Genomic DNA, 20,286 nt, shown 5'->3' with positions numbered 1-20,286 from the left:
AAGGCGGTTGGATATCATTTTAGATTTCATGATGCGTGCAAGTGTGAGTCAGTTGTAACAGTGCTATTTAGAGGCTCCACTTACTTGAAAAATGGCTTCCTTCCTGGAAATTTTTTTTGCGGTCTGTGCACGAGCTGTTATTAAAGTGATTGGCATATTTGTGTGTCATGTGGTGCCTATTTATGCCTCCATTTCAGAATAAGCTGTAGAGCAAAGAAAGTGCTTGCATCTGTCCCTAGCCATGGTGTAAATGGGACATTTTTATACGTGCCCTGATATTAAGAAAATGGCACTGGTTTATTATGAATAGTTTATAAAGATTTTTTTTTTTTTTTACTCATATGATGTAATAAATAAATAAACATTTGCGCTGACCCCACTCTCTGTCTCTTGGTGTTCGAGTAAGATTTGTAAAAGTGAACAGACTCGTGTGCTTCTGTGCGTGGTATAACACTGATTTGGAATCTCACTAGTGTGTCTACTGTATGTGTGCTCGCTGGTTTCAGTTCCTTGACGCTCGGTACAGTTCTTGTATATGCTTGGCTAATCAGCTTTTGCCATTTAAGTCAATACATTATGGCCACATCTTACATAATCCTGAGATGAAGGCCTCTGCCGTAACTCACACACATACTGTACAGACAAGCCTATAATTAAGCTGTTGAACCCTCAAGTAGAATTAAGTCAACCACTAGAGGGTGCATCGAAAGCTAGGGAAACTTTCTTTTTTTTCCCGAAGTGTTTTGCATTTTAATAAAGTGTCTCTGTTTCAAGGTTGGCATGCTCTCGAAATGTTAAACGCATTACTAAGAGAGTTTTACACTCCAGCTGACTATATTCTCTGTAGCCTGGCGACACGCCGCTTTTTAAAAACCTGCTGCCTGTGACATTGCGAACCAGAGGTACCGGTTGGCCACGGTGTGATCTTCTTAACAAGAAGCAATATACGGTTTTAATTAAGGGAAGAAAAAAAATAACACTCAGTAAGACAAAGACAATATTTAACAACCTAAGGTAAGAAATTTGGCAAAGTGTGAACACATAATATCTTAATATCGTCGTAATTGGCTTAGGGCCTCCTAACGGAATATGCACTTCATGAGCAATAATAAGGGCATTTACAATCAGCATATTGTTTACCCAGTGTAGTGTACTTACAATGTCCCTGGAGCAAACAGCCAAAAGATTGAAATAAGAGCAAGGAGAAGCATGTAACAAGGGAGACGCTATTAGCAGCACATTTAAAAGAGTTAGAACCTGAACAGCCAAGGTCTGAAGTCTACCCTCCAAAGTGCAGCTGGTTGTGACAATTTAACACTGAAAAGAGACACTTTAAGTGCTCCTGACAAACATTCTAATTATGGGGGCCTTGAAAGTCCCAGCGCTCATTACAGTTATAATGAACATGGTAAACTAGAGCAGATGTGCTCTGCTACAGGATTCCTACAGTGTGTGGGTGAATATTCTATAACACTAAGCCAGAGGTGACTTTCTCCTCCTTCTTAAAAAAAAATCAAAATAAAAAAAAGTAAACAGACTCGTGTGCTTCTGTGCGTGGTATACACAGAGGCCCAGATTTACTAAAAGTCTACATGTGTAAAAGCACATTTAAAAAAAACACCTTGTGAGCTGATTCCTTCTGAGAACTGTTTTTCATTTAAGCAAAATAGCACGAGTTGTCTGGATTTGCATGTTTACCTTAATAAATACGTAATTTGGGGCGTTTCTTACAAAACAGCGATATATATATATACACACAAGGTGACACGGAAAAAAACGGGAACTTTTTTACAATCCAATAAAACTACAAGTGATAAAAGAAATACATTTTATTCATAGTAATTAAAATCTAAAACTTGCCATTTACGAAACATTGATGGACTCATATATAAAATTCCTGTTATTCTGTGTCAACTTGTGTGTGTATATATATATATATATATATATATATATATATATATGTACTGTGGTTTATATGCAAATGGACTAATAGATTAGTAGATTAAGGCTATATTTGTGCAGATTAGCATGCCCAAAAAAAAAAAGGTTCTGTACACAGTCTGTCAAAAAAAAAAAAAGTAAAAGGTTGCACACTAATATTTTGATCGACCACCTTTGCCTTTAATTATGGTATGCCAGTTCATGTGTGAAAATTATTTCTCCTGCTCCCAGAATCCCAGAGTACTGGAATGTGCCCGTGTCATGATGAAAGAAAAACTCCATAGATGTAATAAACCCGTTCATTCTGTCTTGTTAGGACGTCAGCTGACTTCATTTTATTGCCACATAACATTACTGAGACTAGACCTGACCATCTGAAGCAAACCCAGATCGTAACACTTCCTTCAGAGGCTTGTACAGTGGCCACTACGCATGATAGGTGCATCGCTTAATGTGCTTCCGTTCATTCCCTGATACGTCCATCGCTCTGAAATAGGGTCAATCTGGACACATCAGACCACCAGTCATTTTAGCAGTCAAGCTTTTCTTTGCTTGTTGTAGGCCCTTCTGAAATGTGACCCCTTTTTTAATGTAAGGCAGATTATTCTATTTGCATAAGATCTAAATTTATTACATTTGTAGGATTTACTCACATGTATTATATGAAAAGAACCCCTTGATGTATGTATGTACATGTAAATGTATAGCTGCTACAATATACACTGTATATACTGTATACTGTAATATACACTATACATATGGAAACAGTTGTTTATGCTAATCTTAAAGCCTTTTATCTGGTATACCGGTCATTCCGATTCAGTTTCAGCTTTATTCTTCTGAGGCACTTCTGAGGGATCTTGGCGCATCCTTCGAGAACAAAAAGAAACATGCAAAATACTAATATACATCTTGTTTTCCAATTATACATTGAAACAATGCAACATGCCCACTTTCTGAGCCCACATTTCATCCCACTACTCATACAAAATTAAAGAGTTATTTGGGGTCTTTTTAAATCTGGACCTGTTTATGAATTAAAGGCAAACTGGGCAAAGCAAAACAATCATGTGTTGTTTTTCATGCGGTTTGAATGCAATTGGGCTTGAAAAGCCCACGGATTTCATTTGGGATGCAGAACATAATTAGATAAAGTGTAGACATCTTCAACTTATAAAATGGTTTATTTCTCATTAAAAATGTTACATAGCAACCTTGAGTGCTACTCCAAACAGCTGGAGTAAATACATTTCTTGAACTTTTAAGTTTAATTTTCCCTACTAATACAGAAAGAAACAAAAACCCTAAGAAGATTGTGTCACTTTCAAATTGTATCGGTACTTTTTCCAAAATATTTTTGTGCAAAGAAATTGTAACCTTTTTTTTTTTTGTTTGTTTGAATGACAATCTTTTTTGGTGTTGCATGTTTTACACAGCTTTTAAGAACTGATCACTGCCATAACACTTCTTTGCAGAATATTTTAAGCTAATTTTGACATCCTCTGCTATACATCTTTCAGCAGGGGCCTTTTGTGTGTGCTTCAGTAAGTGCTCCTAAAACTCCCCCACGCCACCCCCACATCCCCGATTGTAGCCTGGTATATCTCTGGTAAAACTCTTGAAAAGAATTGCTCTGAGTAAACTGTGATCACAAGTGTGTGTCTGCAAAATCAAAAGCATACTTTCTGACACCAAAGTAGTCCTGAAGCTACATCCCGTCTTGAGCAAAGTGATCCGATCCCATTTTAGAACTTGTGGTTCAGCGCAGTCAGAATTTACCGTAGCCAGTGAATATAATACAAAGTGTTTTCAGTTAGCTAAAGTTATGTACAAGCACCTCGGTCCTACATTTGACAAACACATTCCACTTCGCCCTGGCAAATGGGTGGGAACTTTGCTGAATGTGAGAAGAACTCAAGGGGATGCCAGCAGATGGGTGATCAGAAAAGCCGAGTGAAACCTAACTCACATTTTATTGTTGAAGTTTAAGGTTGTTTTTTCTTTTTTTCAAGGAAAGCTTAGTTAGTTTTATTTACATGTAGCTGTGTAATACAACCAACTGCAATGTTCAGCTCTCTTGTGGTTCTTGTTAAACGGAGCAATATTTAGATCTTAGTAGTTTACCCCTGCAGGCTTGACACACTATGCTACCACACGGATACATAAAAAATAAGATGCACAGTAAGGATTAATATGCAAACATACAATAGTTCACCAGGCAGCATTTCCTGTAAATTTTGTCATCAATAGTGTTTCACATCAGAGTTCTACAGATTGATTGGAATAGCATTACTGTGATTGCACTGATTTGTCACTTGTTTAGATCCACTGGACGCTCAGATCTTCAGCGAGAGTTCCTGCTCTTCCGTCGGAATATACCTTTGCCGAAGCAACATTATTGAAACCAGACAACTGATACCTGCAAACAGCGCTGTCAGAACAAGACACAATCAGCTCAGCTGGCCCATGTTCAAAGAAATGTGCAAATCATAAACTTGAGTGGCAAAAGGACAAATAACAGAAACACTGCTCCTAAAATATAAGCATCTAATCCCGCTAGCTGTGTAGTCGATGGCATAGCCATGCTTAATGGGAGTAGGGCCCATTTGAGTTCGAGTCAGGAGTGTGGAAAAAGCCACTCCAGCTAGCGGAATGTCTGGGTCTTTCTAAGAAAGTTTGGTGCTGGGATGAACTGAGGAGAGCTGTGGGGGACTGAAAGCAGGCTGGGGATTGAGGGCTGTCATGGGGTAAAGGCCATGATGAAGAATGTCTCCATATGAAGTCCCCATTGGATGCCTGTACAGGTGGGCTGGACTGGCCGCCTGGGCCAAGAACTGTCTCTGCATCATTATGGAATGGATGGCGAACTGGGGCATGAGTGGTGAAATGACAGCCTGGTTCTTCAAGTACTGCAGGGGATGTGAATAACCAGGGGGGGCATGAGGGCCCAGGCTGTCACACATTTCCTGAACCTGAGATACAAATGCCCCAGGATACAGTCCTGGGAAGATGGAGGAGTGCATTGGGAACTTGTGTCCCTCGGCAGCGTAGCTGTTGATATGCGGCGCGTGTGCCGGCTCAGCCGGCTTCATGGATTCATTGTCAGGCTCTGGGGTCCGCACTTTCACTGAGACATCTCTAGGGGTGGAGCAGTGCAAGGGGGTCACAGCCCGAATCTTTTTCTCTGTGGGTCCATTCTCCAACTCCTCTAGATTCCGTTTAAGCGGCCGTGCCGCACCAACATTTTGCGGGCTACTTTTGGTGCTTAGGATAGGCCGAGCCAGTTCATCTATCTTGTAGCTTACCGTCTCTTCTCCTCGGCCACTGTGTGCTTTAAGCTGGGGTTCAACCACCTTTTTTGGAGTAGACACAGTCATTGGAGGAACACGACAAGCTCTGGGGTGATAGTCCAAGTTTGAACTTTGAGTGCTACCTGCCTGAAAAAGAGGAGTGTTTTTAATGTCCTGCTGCATCATGGAATGTGACAGGTTGCACAAAGATGAGGTGGAGTGGGACAGTTTGTGTGAAGAGGGTTTTGGGAGGCTCAGATCTGTTGGTTGCTCCTCTGTCACCTTTTCACCAAGAGGGCTTTGAGGGTAACCATGTGCAGTTTCACAGTCCCGTGGGTAAACCTCTCTGTTTAGGTACTTGCTTAGCTGTTCCTTGCTTAGATGGTGCTCTGTTTGCCGGTAGAGACTGTGCAGGTGTGGTGAGGAGCAGAAATCACCCAGAAAAGGCACCTGACCAGGGCGAGGTACCTCACTGGATTTCTCCCCAGAGTGAAGAGTGTTTCTCATAATAAAGGTCTCTCCCGATGGGCTAGGCTGTTGCTGGTGTAAAGGCTGATGCTGGGATTGATCAGAAGGATATATTTCCCTCTCACCACACACCTCTCTATGTAAGGTTTCAACAGCAGGTCTTCTGTCCTCACTGCTGCGAGGCTTGAAACTCTGAGCATGCTGAATGACAGACGGGCGCTTAATAACGACACCTGCCTCAGCGGTAGAGGTAGGAACCTGGGTGCCTGTTTGCTCAGAAGTGGTTTCTTCTGGACTACTGCTTGATGTCTTTTTGTTGACTAATGGGGGAGGTGGACCATAGGGGTAACTGTTGGCCAAACCAGTGCCACTTACTTGTGACAGCATCTTCTTCTTTGCTAGGGGGGACATTATACCAGGGTTGCCCCTAGGATACAAGAGGGGATTGTAGCAGAAGCTTTCCTCCTTGGTTGGGAGTTCAGCCCTCTCGGTAGGTATCTCTGGTACTGAGAGAGGATGCAAAGGTCTTTGCTTCAAGGTAGGTAGCACCATTCCTACATGGTTCTGGCTGTCTTTTATACCAGTCTGTTCTGTCTTTCCCAGGTTGTATGGAGGTGCATTGTATTCTGTTGTCCCATGCTGCCATTGGTCCTGTGTGTAACAGTTGGGAATGGGGTGAGAGTGCCGTAGTGGCATAGATGCAGCAATGGGAAACACCTCAGAGTCCTCAGATTTGAGAGGCATGCTATCCTGTGGAAGTGATGCATGTTTGATTGCTTCATGTGGACCACCATCCCAGGATTTCTTGAGGACTGGTTTCTTCTCCTCCTCCTCATTGAGAATCAACTGCACATCCCCATCCTCGGTGGTGGGACTTGCTGCCTCGCCATCTATCTGCGCTGGAACCTGGGACTGCTGTGCCTCTTGCTTCACCATCACTTCTTCCTGAAGCGGCTCCTTGTCCTTTAGGTCCTCTGCACACTATAAACAAAAATATGGATGGAAACAAAGACAGTTAATCACTAATCTGGTTATTACAGTAATACACACTCTTGCTACACAGAGTGAGAGATGAGTTCAGCACATTTTGCTTTTGTGTGCAGTACCACAAATAACACAGGAAGTTACAAATGGACAGCATCAAGTCCCTTGCAATAACATAGGTTGTATGAATTATTGAATGCTAGTCTAATATAAGCTACAAAAGGACCTAGGGCTTAATAACATTGATCATGCTATACCCCTGGAGGATTCTCCTTTAAAAGGGGAATTTGTCAAATGAAAAAGCAATTAATCACAAAAGGGGTTCACAAGCCCTGTTGGACAAATCAATCAAAAAAAAAAATTCCTTTATTATTTTGGGAAAATAAGGAAATTATGTGACATCACAGATCTGCTACTGACTTGCAGATCCTGTTCCCCAGGATAAAATTTCTAAAGGAGGACGAACGTGCTGAACCACAAACCCCACCCTCTGAGTCCCTTCCAGCGTCAGTGGGAAAAAGACATAAATGCTTGACCTCAGTCAGGTGAAATGCTGGCTCATCCATCTGTTCGCCTCACACACCCTTGTTAAAATGGAAGAATGTCGTGATGTAAAAAATGAAACCAAGACAAATGATGGCAGTCTTTCCCACCTAACTGTGATATAGTAACCAACTAAATTCTTCAGAGAAATGCTTTAGAGAAAAAAAAAAGACCTTTGCAATAATGTTCTTGCATAAGTATGTACACCCTTTAACAAATACTTGGTTGAAGGATCCTTTGCTTGCAATTCAGCACTCGGCTTTTTTTGGGTAAGAGTTTACCATTCTGTACTCTAGAGAATGCTGTGTGTGTGTGTGAAAATCCCACGAGCCCTAAAGTACTCAATCCAAAACAACAATGCCACGTTAAAAGTCACTGGGATCAGACTTTTTTTTCCCCCCCGACTTTGATGTTTGATTGCTCTGCTGCCACATGATTGGACAATTGCCCGAATGTGCAGGTGTACGGCTGAACCTAATACAGTAGATGGTGAATGTACTGAGCATTGTAATGCTGAGGAAGCGTGACCTGCAGGATCATTGAGTCTCTTGCCCTGGGGGCTATGTTCTGACATGCATTTAATACAATGTCGAATGGGGGTTTTAGAGGCTAGTGACTAACAAACCAAGATTACACAATCCTAATGGGGTGTGCCTGCCTTTTGGCAGGGTCCCTTTCAATCAAAAGCCCTGATTGTCTCTGTGATGGAGGAAGTACTGAATTAACAGACAATGTTCTGATTCTTAGCTAAGCAGCACCGCCATATTTGTATTCAAATAGCATTTCGGCCAAGAGACAAATCCCAGCATCTGCCTCTCAGAATTTCTGTTCCATATTTTAGATGTGTGGCTTGGTTTGAAATATTAAAAGTTTTTTTTTCTTCCCCTCTTTCTCCAGCCTTTCTAAGCTGGCTCTGCCTCAAACACGGAATTCCATTTCATCTTCTCCCTCGTACAATGCACAATCAATTATCTGGAGAGGGCTTTTAAATTACACAACATTCCAGACAGATGAGCTAGGCATGCCACTGGAAAAGCAGTCAGCCCCTACAACAGCTCTCTTTGTTTCCACACCACAGCCGATTACTCATTTCATGCACAGCAGAAATGAATATGTGCCGTGTAGCAGCTCTGAAATGTGTCGAAATATGACACTTCAGGAGAGAAATTCAAACAGCTCTTTCATCCCGCTCTGTAATCATTTTGTTATCCCTGTGAAAATAGCAACACAATTTGTATTCCCCTTACAGAGTGTCTCTCACTCCCACATTTTTTTTTTTTCCATTTTTTTTTTTTCAAATATTTTTTGTTACTTACCAGGCATTTGCAAATCACCATGGATTTATTGGCTTTTCAGGGATAATATAAGCCTGCAGTTTATATAAGAACTCAAACACGGCATCGATTCACTTGGCAACTTGTGGCCAATCAGATCGGCTAGCAGCGATTTGCAGCCGAGCCTTCCCTTTAGTGTTGCTCTCAGCACAATAGGGCTCGTCAATAACGGCATTATGGACATGATCTTTTCTCCATCACTTGATTTGTGAGGCTGAGACTGGGCGGCAAAGGAAGCCTAGTTTTCTCCAGTCCAGCACACGTTCACACAGAGAATATAACTGAATCAGGGAAACCAAAAAAAAAAAAAAAAGAAGAAGAAGAAGAAGGAAATAAAAAATTTATCTGGAGTCAGCGAGGCAGGGAAATACAGTACCATTTTGATTTACCATGCTGTAGCACAGTACTCGCTGCCTCCAATTCAGCTTAAATAATGATGTTAAAACCAGATGCTCCTGACAGGGCCGTTCTTACTGGCGTTTGTACATGCGCAATTATTTGCTAAAGAGACAAAGGGCGGACAGCCAGAAGTGCCTGGTCATGTTTTCCTTCATTTCTCCTGCCATGCTGGGTAAAGAAAAGTCTTGCCTTCAAGAAGCCCTGGGTTAAATGAAAGAATTGGAGACTGACCAGATCGGGGGCTTTAGCCGAGACGTCCTTTTCATTCCAGCCCTTTGGATTCTGTTCGTCTTTGTGGCGTTTTGTGGATGGCACCTTTGACTTGGTGCCCCCCTCCTGGGTGCTGGCCTCTTGCTTTCTGGGTTTGATGGGGGGTAGTGGCTTGTCTTCCTCTCCTTTTGTATGTCTCTCATAGGGCAAGATTAGTCTGTAGAAAGAGAAAGTGGAAGAGTTTAGCACTCCAGTCTAAATAGCCCACTGCCTGCTTTACATTCCTTCCTTGTCCCTCGCTTCTACTACATTAAACAGCCCGATCCTCCTGCAGCGGTAACGACGTTTGATGGATTCTTCCTCAGTCATAACTTTTAGATCCCGATTTATTAGTGTCTTAAATAACTTGTGCTAATTTGCATGTGCACTGGGATAAATAGTGTGTGCAGAATGTGGGTGATTTACAAAGAATGATTGCGTTAATTATATCACGTACAAAGCGGTGGTAAAAACAATATGTAAATTAGGGTTTTGCATGCGACTTTTTGTTCTCAATACCTGCGACTACGAATGCTTCTCGGAAGTGTCAAACTGGGAGCAACCCTGTACACATGAGCATAACGGCACTGTCGAGCCTAAGGTTCACAAATGAGTTCACCTACGGAACAAAATCATTTTGTCTCACACTTGCAGAAATAGAGCTCTCTTCAGCTCCTTAGTGGGTTTTTCCTCATGTGCATTTAGCCAATAACACATGACCCTTCTTTTGTACACAGGTTGCATATGATAATATGTAATTAGAGCATGCACAGATGCTGTTGGTTGTTGTGTGCTACCTGAACGAAGCGCGCCGACCAAATGGGAGATAAAACGCACAATTCTAATTTAAAGCTTTCTGGTTGTACTGTAGGTGATGTTACAGTACGTGGCCTGTTTTATCCGGGTAACCCCAAACAGACACGATATAATGCTGCTGCACAACTTATTTCTCTTTGTCTGAACATAAACGTTATTAATATCAGATGTCACTTCTTCCTTTGTGTCTTTATGTACGGGTACTTTGTAATGTAATGTGTCACTCTGCTCATGTGGTTTAAGGTTTTTTAATAATTCGGTTTCGGGGTATTTAATGAAAGCAGTTGAGAACAGTCAGAAACATGCAGCATTACAAATATCCGTTCTTGACTCTCCATGATTAAAATGCATTTTGCATGTCATCTACTTGGAATGCCAAAGAAGAGCCAACAGAACCAAAGCTGCACTGAATAAATGAACGCTCTCGTCTTAATTATTTTGAATCTTTTCTTTCCCCCCGTCTTCTGTGATCCCTCTCCCGCTCCCTTTATCTCTTATTTCTTTTTGCTCTTTAATAAAATCTGCATGGCATCTCCTGAGGAATTTCGTTTCCGCTATTTTGCTCAGCCGGGTGTTTACTCAACAGCGGGCCATCCAGGCCTCTCGGAGCTGGAGCAGGGCCATACTGAGCATGCTCAGGCAGGGTCTGTATAGGAGAGGCATGCAGAAGAACTATGCTGGCTGGGGGTTTGGCTGCTGGCCAGCGGCAGAGCTAAGCAGGAGCCCAGAGGGAACATTAATCTTCAGATCCCATTACCAAAAGAGTTTAAACATGTTACAGCTGCTAAAACTGGAAAACGGCTCGCTCCACGTGGTCAAATCAAAATAGCGAGCAGCTGCCAAATACCTGATTCCCACTGTAATGTTTCAGTTCATGTTTATATAATAAGGGTATAATAATGCGCACAATGACTTATCTTGTTTGCAGCTAATCCTCTGAAATCTTCCATACCCCCACCCATGCCCCCAGCTCCCTGTGTGCACTCCCCGAGCCACAAGCAGGTCTTATGATGGCCCGTTTTAGTTTGTGCAAAAAAAACGGCTAAAATTAGGTTTGTTATGTCCTTATATTCCTCGTTTTTTTTTAAGGGTCCGGGGAATAATTGATATCAGATGTCACTGCTTCGTTTGTGTATTTATATATGGGTACTTTTTAATGTTTGATTGTTGAGATAAGAATGAAAAAGCCCCTGCTGTGAAGTCAATGAACAAATTCCGAATAAATTTCCTCACCCCCGATCTTCCACTTGGCCATATATGGCTGTTCTATGATACAGTTCTCTTGCTTTATCATGTTACCGAAAATAAATAAGAACAAAGACCTTTCGCTTTTAAGTTAGGCCACGGCCTGTTTCCCTTAGAGAAAGAAAAATGTTTTTAAGACGTTGACATGATTCGATCTTTGAAATTTTCCTGTTTTTCACTAAGCCTTCATTGGCAGCTAGACAGCTACATTTGATACAGGTAGTAACTCACATCGTGCCAAGAACAGGAAATCTGCTATTAAACCTTCCTTTATAAGAATGAGGGAGTGAGAGAAGAAAAGTGAAGGAGGAAAAGAAAAGAACACACAAGGCAGTAAAAGCCACAATATAATAGAAGGAGAAATGCAAATCAAATCTAACTTTATACCATATATATATATATATATATATATATATATATATATATATATATATACATATATATATATGCAGAAATCCATTTTATTGAGAAAAAATGGTCTTGATGTGAATCTCCTTTAGAGCCATAAAAAATCTCTTTTGAAAAAAAAAAGTATTTTGTTTACTTTCTTAAAAAACAGCCCGAGCAACAGGTCTTTCTTCACGTTCTCCTCCCCATGCTTTCAACAGCCTGCACCATACCCAGCGTGACTGATTACATCTCCGAGCATGAGCTTAACCTAATGGTGATGCCAGGGCCCTCTAGCAGTGTTTGGACAGAGGAAGACATGCTGAGTGAGCCTTTTACATCAGCCCACGCTTGTCAGAGCATTACAATCGGGGTGCTACTTCAATAAAAGCCCTCTGATGCCGCAGAACCCCTTTCTGTATCGGAAAACCCATTGAGATTTCCGTTATTTTCCTCTTCCTCTACCTCTAATCAGACTTCTCCACTAGAAATGAGCATGACAGCTGAGGAATTCTTAGTATAGTACAGGGGCATGGATTTAATAAAAATGATAACAGAAGATGAAGGTCGGCTGCAGCCGAGAAACCATCTGTAATCATGCTGTGCTGAGTTATTTCAGGTCCTTCAATTTGGACACTCCGTCTGGCCAGGTTCATCTTTGGGCCAGATAAACGTGCAGCACTGCCTCAGGCCAGACTCAGGTGTTCCTACAACCTGGGCCAAGCGGCCACTCCTGTGCTGTAATGCTTATTTAAGCAAGACCGCCTTTCTAATTCGCGCCAGCTTATCTGGGTCCCTCGATCATGTCCTTTCCGGGGAAAAAAAAAAGAAAAAAAAAAAGGATACACTCAGGGCTAAAAGGCGAAGGACAGAAATGTTTTGGCTTGGATACTGACTTAGTGCTGATTAAGCAGTGCTTTAATAAGGTCAGCCTGAGCAAAGCCTTGCAGTCTGTGGTCACTAATGATCATCGGGTAGCAACGGTGCAGCAGACGTGCCCATTCGGATAAAAAATTTGCTCCAGCACTTACACGGTAAACATTTCATCTGAACCTAGATTGCCGCATCTCATGTACTATTCTATAATCAATGCAATATCATAAGAGAAAATTCATGCTCTCAAGAAAAGGAACTACTGAAAGTGTTTACAAGGGTAAATAAATCAGCTTGGCCAGAAGAGCAATGTCGAGACTATGTACGAATACATCTTATTAGACAAGCAAATCGGGTACACGCGCATATTATTAAACCAAATAAATATATTCATGGCCTTGGAATGATTAGTTTGACTACGTGAATTTCTCCAAATTGAATTAATCCTGCAAAGCGAATGATTTGTACAAAACAGTTCTCCGTCATTAATTCAACATGTAATTACTTTAGGAATCGTGGCGAGAATAAAGGCCTCTTCATAACACTGGCAGACGAGGGCATTGCCACAGAGATGGCAGAAAACCACGAACAAGTGTGTATGTGTGTGCGTGCGTGTGTGTGTGTGTGTGTGTGTGCCCATTTCCACTGGGAGTGCTGCCGAGTGAGTAATAAGATTCTGTTGCAGCATATCTCCTGGTGGCCTCTAATCTGGCCTCTTACATAACTCTCATTTCCACAGCAAGCAATCCAGACTCTTTTCGAAATAATCACACTTAAGGAACACAATAATTACACAAAGTGGCACATTTACCCTCACTGTCTCGGCTGCTGTTTACAGCCCCTACTTTCTTGTCCCTGAGCTGAGACGTCCCCAAAAGCCTCCCAAGGCTTCTCGGAAACAAGGAGGCCATTGAGAAAGCGCGGGTATGAGCGCATGCATGATCAGTATGACTTTAGGCTTTCAGTTCTATTCGAGAAACTCATTTGTTTAATTTTTTTTTGCCAGCTCTTTTGTTCCGACCACACAAAACCTGTTTACTGTAAAAAAAAAATTGTTCATTCATTCAATTCCATATTCAAATAAATCCATCCAACCTGTATTTGTAACTTTTCTAGCGACTTTGATGTCGCTGTTAGTGAATAAATCTGTAGTTTGGACTAGAAAATACTGTTATCAGCTCTGGCCTCTACTTTAGGGCTGCATGATTTAAAAAAAATATCACATTGCCCTTATTTGGGCATGTATTGCGATTGAAACTGCGTTATGAAAGTATTAAATGTACAATTTAATAATTAAACTTATTCGCCTAGCTTAACAGCAAATAAAGACACAAATGATTTCATTTAAGAGGATTTGCCAATATTTATTTATTTACTCAAAATAATTTAACAAAAAAATAAAAGGAATTCTTAAATCATTGACAAAATTCCAGACTTTTAAGATAAATTGCAGCATTTTGTGATTAAATAATTGCGCAGGTCCATATTGAGATTTAGATTTTTATGCAATTAATTGTGCAATACTTTTTTACTCTATTACAAGTCTGTGTATTATTGCTTAAGACTATTGGTGGTGCCATTGGTCATTAAGTAAAAAAAAAAAAAAGCTATTTGCTCAATTGATTTGTTTACAGCATATAAGACAATAAGGAAACTGAGCCTTATTTTTATATATATTTCCCTCCAGTGAGAGGAGTGAAATCCCTGCTAGCTCATTTATACCATCTGATCCTGCATACAGCAACCTACAGTATAAATGTTGTATAACTGTATAACGATACACCACTAATAATAAATAAAATAATATGACCATCAATTGATGGGTGTGTCAAAGATATGGCACGTCAATTGAAAAAAAAGAAAAAGAAAAAAAGTAGTTAGGTCAGCTGTATAAAAACATGAATCAGACTGAAATCCTATGGACTGTGGCTTATTTCAGTGTGATTCACAAATCAGGCAACAGTACTTATTAATAAGCGTGGGTACTGAGACGGTAGGTGACCTTGGTGTTCACTGGTTTGAGTTTAGTATGGCTGCTCCTCCCGTGCAAGCGTCCACCTTCAGTCCTCCTGTACTTATTTATGAGCACCAGTCAAAAGCACACAAGCTTGGCAGAAGTAAAAAACCTCAACAGCTCCAGTTCCAGACAGGGATAGTACACTTGAGGGCAGAAAAAAAAACGGAAAGCTCACCTCTGACTAAATTCAGCCTGAGAAGCGTCGGCGTCTAAAACAGCCCTGTTCAAATATCCACACAGTCCCCATAAAATAATCATAGCATGTATTATTGTCTGTTTTCGTGCCATTTTTTTTATTTACTACTGGCCTATGTGTGAATATGTGACAGGGTGGGGGGTGGTGAGGCGAGGGGCGTGGGGGGGTGGGGGGGGGGGTTGTTGGGTCGTGGTTCGGGAGGGCAGGAGATGCGTTTCACTTCTCTGCATTACAGCAAAGCTCGACAGACTCAGGTTACTAGCGTTTCACAATATTATTGGAAACAACATCTCTGCTGTTAGTGCAAGCTCCCGCAATCAATACAGCATGATGGCTTTATCTGAACCATTATGTAATCATATCTAAGGATTTAAAAAATGCATGTTGCCACAGTAACAAACATTTCTGAGCATCTACACCAAATTTATCAAATATGTTGCATAAACTCACAGATGTAGCGGAGGGAATATAACTGTTACGAAAATATAAATACTATTTAATTCATACTCTATGTCTAGATCATAATTAAAATTCTTTCTGTTAGGAAAGAAATACACTGATTAGAATCCCTAACTGAACCATTAGCACTGTCTCTTGGGTCTTAATGAAAATAAATACATTCTGACTCGATGCCAACCTTCCTACTCTTACTGCAATGCCACACTCCTCCTGATTCTGTGATTCTAAACCATGGGCACAAGATGGCACACTTTCCAGCTCTGACATCACCTCAATAAGAGGAGTAAAATATTACATTCCAGGCTAATCAAACCTATTTTCAGCATCACCGTCTTTCAGACTCGTACAAAGGCAGCGAGCGAGTGAAAGAACTCCGTTTCAGCCGTCCTGCTGTGCTCCCAGTCCCGCTACAATAATATCGGAGACAAATGGATGTGACACCAACAATTTTATTTTCCCATCCATCTCATTGCGGTCCTTTGGCTCGGAGAGGAGAAGAAAAAAAAAATATGCTCGGGATCAGAGACGACTGCATAATAAAGAAGTCAACCCGATTGAGTTCGAAACTTCCACGCAAAAGATTCTGTAATGACCGGCTACTAAAATGCCACAGCTTGTAAATCACAGTCGTGCCGGGAGGGAGGGATGGCAGTGCGGCAGGTTTAGCCCGGATACTAAATGAAAGTTGAACAAACAGCTGGAAGCCTGTGATTAAAGTAAATGGAGGAAAGTGTTGAGTGCCAAACCTGGGGTTCGATGCGGCAGAGTTGGGGGACGCTTCATTTTAAAAAAGCGAGAAAGACTCCAAATGTGGCATTTTAGCTCAAATCAAGCTGTCGAATTTCTCACTCAGTCAAAATGAATGTTCTAGTTGGAAGGAAAAGAAAAAGCAGAGCAGCACATTTCAATTGAACAGCAAAGACAAATGAGAGAAAATGTTCATGTGTGTGCATGTGTGTGCATGTGTGTGTGTGTGTGTGTGTGTGCGTAAATAGACATTGTTCCATGAGCTCTGCTGGATGCCTGAAAGGTTTTGTAAGAAAGTTGACCCCTGCACTAATCTACATTCACACAGTTAAACAAGCTGATGAAGGAATGCCAAGGCTGGGCTTTTTGTCATTTCTGGCTTTTAGGCCGAAAATTACCTCATTCTCTCCCTTAAGGTCCAAACTCATTAACTTCCAAAAGCCAACTTCAATTACGCTGCCTGGCGAATGATTGGTAAGGGCTCTTGTACAGTACGCCCTTACACGTTTAGAAATTCTCAGCAGCGAAATATTTTACTGCTCGGAAAACGTCCAAATGAGAGCCAGATTCTTGAGCAATGATTTAAAGACGAGGCTTTTTCTTTTCTTTCGCCTCGGCCCCTTTGAACATACTGGTTCCCTCATCCCAAAACAAACAAGTGCTTCTATCCTGCTGTCTTTCTCTCAGTCTGTCTCTCTGAGGATAATCCAAAGTGATAAATACCGTAAGCATGAATAAGATCTCGGATGAATATGAAACTACATCAATAGCGTGTTTTTTAATGAAGGACAGGGGAAGAAAAAAAAACATACTTGTTGCAAAACAAAGCCTTAAAAAGAGCCTACCTTTCTCATCTTGTGCGCTTTATAAATAGCCCAGGAACCTGAGAGCGGAGCAGCGCACCTATGAAAGCAAAGGCTAACCTTTGTAAATGTTTAATATGGGTCAGTCACACATCCTTGGGCAGAGTGAATAAGGAAATCCATTACAGCTGCTACACAAACCTAGACGACACCTTGATGGAGCTCGCGGCCTGCAAATAGCTGAGTCTACAGATTTACACCGATGATTGGCACAGCCTTTAGTCTTGCGCACGCCGAGGGAAAAACACACCGCGCGACATTATCTATATTGAGAATCGTGTCTGATGTAATTAGTCAAACTGGGACTGCTGCTGTAAATCAGACACTTTTGTCTGGCGAAACAATAGACGTAGTGGCATCTTCCTAGGACAAATGAGCTTGTAAATCTCCTCGCAGAATGCAAGGATAAAATAATTAGATCAATCAGGGATTTAATTAGGATTTGTCAGCTTCAAACACTTGGCGTGTCAACCATACTCCTTTCTATTAGGTACATTTTTATCAAGGGTGTAAATACAGATGCGGAGATGAACGCAAACACGCGACTATTAAAATCCATCAGCGCAAATCCCTGGGATTTCAGCGCGCGCCGATTCAAGGTTCAAGGATTATGTATGGAAGCTGCACGCTCTGCGCAACGCCTGCGGAGGATAAATCCGTTCAATATCACGATTGTTTACTGCGGAGCACTGACCTCTTCGGGGACACAAACAGCTGATGTAATGCCCAGAGGAAAGCGTGCTATTCCAAAGACACGCCATTAAAATTTACTTAAAGGGCTTGCATTAAAAAGCTGTCATCCCGGCTATAGTTTCAAGGAAGCGATCCGTGAAGCGTGGCTCATTCGAATTGAGAGCAAACATTAATTCCAAAGAGGAAAGAGAAATCAATAAAGCGCTAGGAGGAACTGATGTGTTTCTTTTTGCAAACCCCCCCCCCCCCCCCCCCTTTCCTTCTGGGAAATCCACAATACACTTTATCATGCACCAGATTAACTCCCCCCCCCCCCTCTATTTTAAACGAACAGCTAAATAATGTAATAAGGTTATGTAAATCTGCAATCTGAAATCTTTATGCAAAGCGAAGAAGAAATCCTTTGCAGGCTAATTAGAGAACAGAGGATGCAAATACAGGGACTTTAACAAGGGATTTACATGGGTAGACCATAAGCATCCAAGTCACGAGATAAGGAGCGGGGAATGCGGTTATCTGCAGAGCGGAAGTCACGGGCGGCCCGTTTCTGGAACAGCGATCTCCCTGGGAGGAGGAGGAGGAGGAGGAGGAGGAGGATTAAATAAATAAGCGCGGCCTGATTGATCAGTGCCACTGACCTATATAATTAAAAAGCAGCAGGAAGGGAGGGAGGAATGCCGCAGTCTCTCTCAAGGTTATTCATGTCGTTTTTATGACCCAATTTGCAATCTATGTTTCTTTCTTTCTCTTTCATCTTGCCCTTTTTCTCTTTTTCAATCAGCAGACAGTTAAATAGATAAGAGAGACAAATAAATATTATCAGAAACAGTTCTGCTCTGATCGCCAGGACTGTACAGGACGTTAAATATTGATTTGGAGCTTTCCCGCCTTCTAGCCGTTTTTTTTTTGGAATGGGAAAGGTTCCGCCGGGATCATGTATGAAATGACCGTATGTATCCTAGATTACATTTAAACGTAAGCAACACAAGTACCTCTTCTCGTCCTTGCAGTTTCTAACTCGGTTACTGTGTAACCTTACCCCGAGCCACAGAACAAAGCGAGCGCATTTAGCTTGGCGTCCTTCTCCGAAACACTAAATACTTAACAGAGAACTTTCTGAACAAGACAGAGGAGTTGAAACTAAATATCTAACATCAAGGCACGTTCAGGGTCCGTGGTCATTTAATTTTTATGTCAGTAACAAAAAATCACCAACTCAATCATGAACGATTCTTCGGTTATTGTTTCCAGGCAGGAGGAATGAAAAACAAGTTATTTTCTCATTTAGATCATAATTAACAGCAGATACAAAAATTTAAACATGACTTGTGTTTCTTTTGCTTCTTTGTAAAAGAAAATGAAAATGCAAACAAGCTTAAACAGAAGAAGTGTCAGTTTTCCTTGCAACCTGTGGTTGTTGATGATAGGCCTGTAACTTCATCAAGGCCAGCTTGTATGCTTATGACTCTTACTATTACATAGCTTCAGAAGTTGCTTTAAAGACTATATTCTGTAATGATTACTGACACGACGGGAACAGAAGGAAAACAATCTCCGCAAATGTGCAACAACTGAGTCAAATTAAGCCATTTTATCCAGCAATAAATATTTTTTTCAGGTCATGGTATTTTATAATTTCCCCCCAAATATTCATCCAAATTTAGGTCTTGGCATGTTTATGCCCATCAGGAAAGAAGACTACGAGTAAGTGTCTTTAGTATATTCTGTTTCTGATTTAGTTCCTATCAGGAGGAACCCACAATATTAAAACAAAGCACCAACTACAATATGTAACAAATGAATTTGAATAGATTACGCTTTTCTATAAAAAAAAAAAATCAACAACAGTACGATGTGTTGTGTCACAACTATACGTAGAGGTCATAAGCAGTTCATTCAGCGTCCTTTAGACCACAATAACTTTCCAACGTCTGGTTATTAATTATGGAATGACATCATATTTTACTAATGTATGGTTACATTTAGTGTTAGGAAACATCTACACAATGATTTAGCTCTTGTTTTCATTGTCATGTGTTTACACCAGCCTCTCGTTTTCTCGGTCTGGAAAAACCTTTTACAAAATGCTATCACAGGACAATTAAACATCCCCGTACTGAAAACTTGACCATATCCATGTTTTTTTAATCAGTTTATGTGAAACTATTGTGCGAGTTCCTGTGTACTAATCAGAATAAATGTAAAACATATTATTATAAAAAAAAAAAAAAAACACACACTGCACCACTATGTTGCTAATTAGTAGTGCGTCCTGAATGAATGAGACAGAACATGACAGTTAATGAGCTGCTTCGGTTCAGCTCTAACGCAGAGAGCTTTCTGTAAAAACGTGCCTTGATGAGAAACTGAAAACTTTCCTTGGGTAATACGTGGTTTCACTCTGCCACGAAAGACCAGAACGGCTTAACAACCCGGCAAATTAATCCGGTTAATTACTCTCGCTCACAAGTGGACATAGAAGCATGTTGCCCCACGTTTGGTCAAGGATGCTCCATGGGCTTCCGGCAGTGTGTTATTTACTGAGCTGTACGCTATTATACACATCTATTGATTGAGCACTGGGTTGAGAGAGCGGTGGGCCCGAGGTGAGAACCCACTCGTCTGACCTCGACTCGGCTCCCTCGAAATCCCGGCGGCAAACACGGACGTCTCACAAACATTAAAGGTCGTATTGGATTGCTTTTCAAATAACTAAAAGTAGGCCTTTTTTTTCATAGCTTATGCACTGATCCGTGCCGAAACTGATTGCGGGCTCAGTACG

The 20,286-nt window shown here is 41.2% G+C and overlaps 1 protein-coding gene across 1 annotated transcript in view; it reads right to left on the bottom strand.

The window, feature by feature from the left end:
• Window positions 1–3,106: 3,106 nt before the first annotated feature.
• arid5b (AT-rich interaction domain 5B) overlaps window positions 3,107–20,286 on the bottom strand; it is a 93,393-nt gene continuing 76,213 nt past the window's right edge. Inside the window, exons 9-10 of the mRNA XM_053511150.1 lie at window positions 9,191–9,386; window positions 3,107–6,680 (exon numbers count right to left, since the gene is read on the bottom strand). Coding sequence (XP_053367125.1) covers window positions 4,608–6,680; window positions 9,191–9,386 — 2,269 coding nt within the window. The 3' untranslated portion in view covers window positions 3,107–4,607. The remainder of the gene's footprint in view (window positions 6,681–9,190; window positions 9,387–20,286) is intronic.

This window comes from Clarias gariepinus, chromosome 14 (assembly GCF_024256425.1).
Source record: "Clarias gariepinus isolate MV-2021 ecotype Netherlands chromosome 14, CGAR_prim_01v2, whole genome shotgun sequence".
Lineage (NCBI taxonomy): Eukaryota > Metazoa > Chordata > Actinopteri > Siluriformes > Clariidae > Clarias > Clarias gariepinus.
This window is presented reverse-complemented; position numbering and strand designations above follow the sequence as displayed.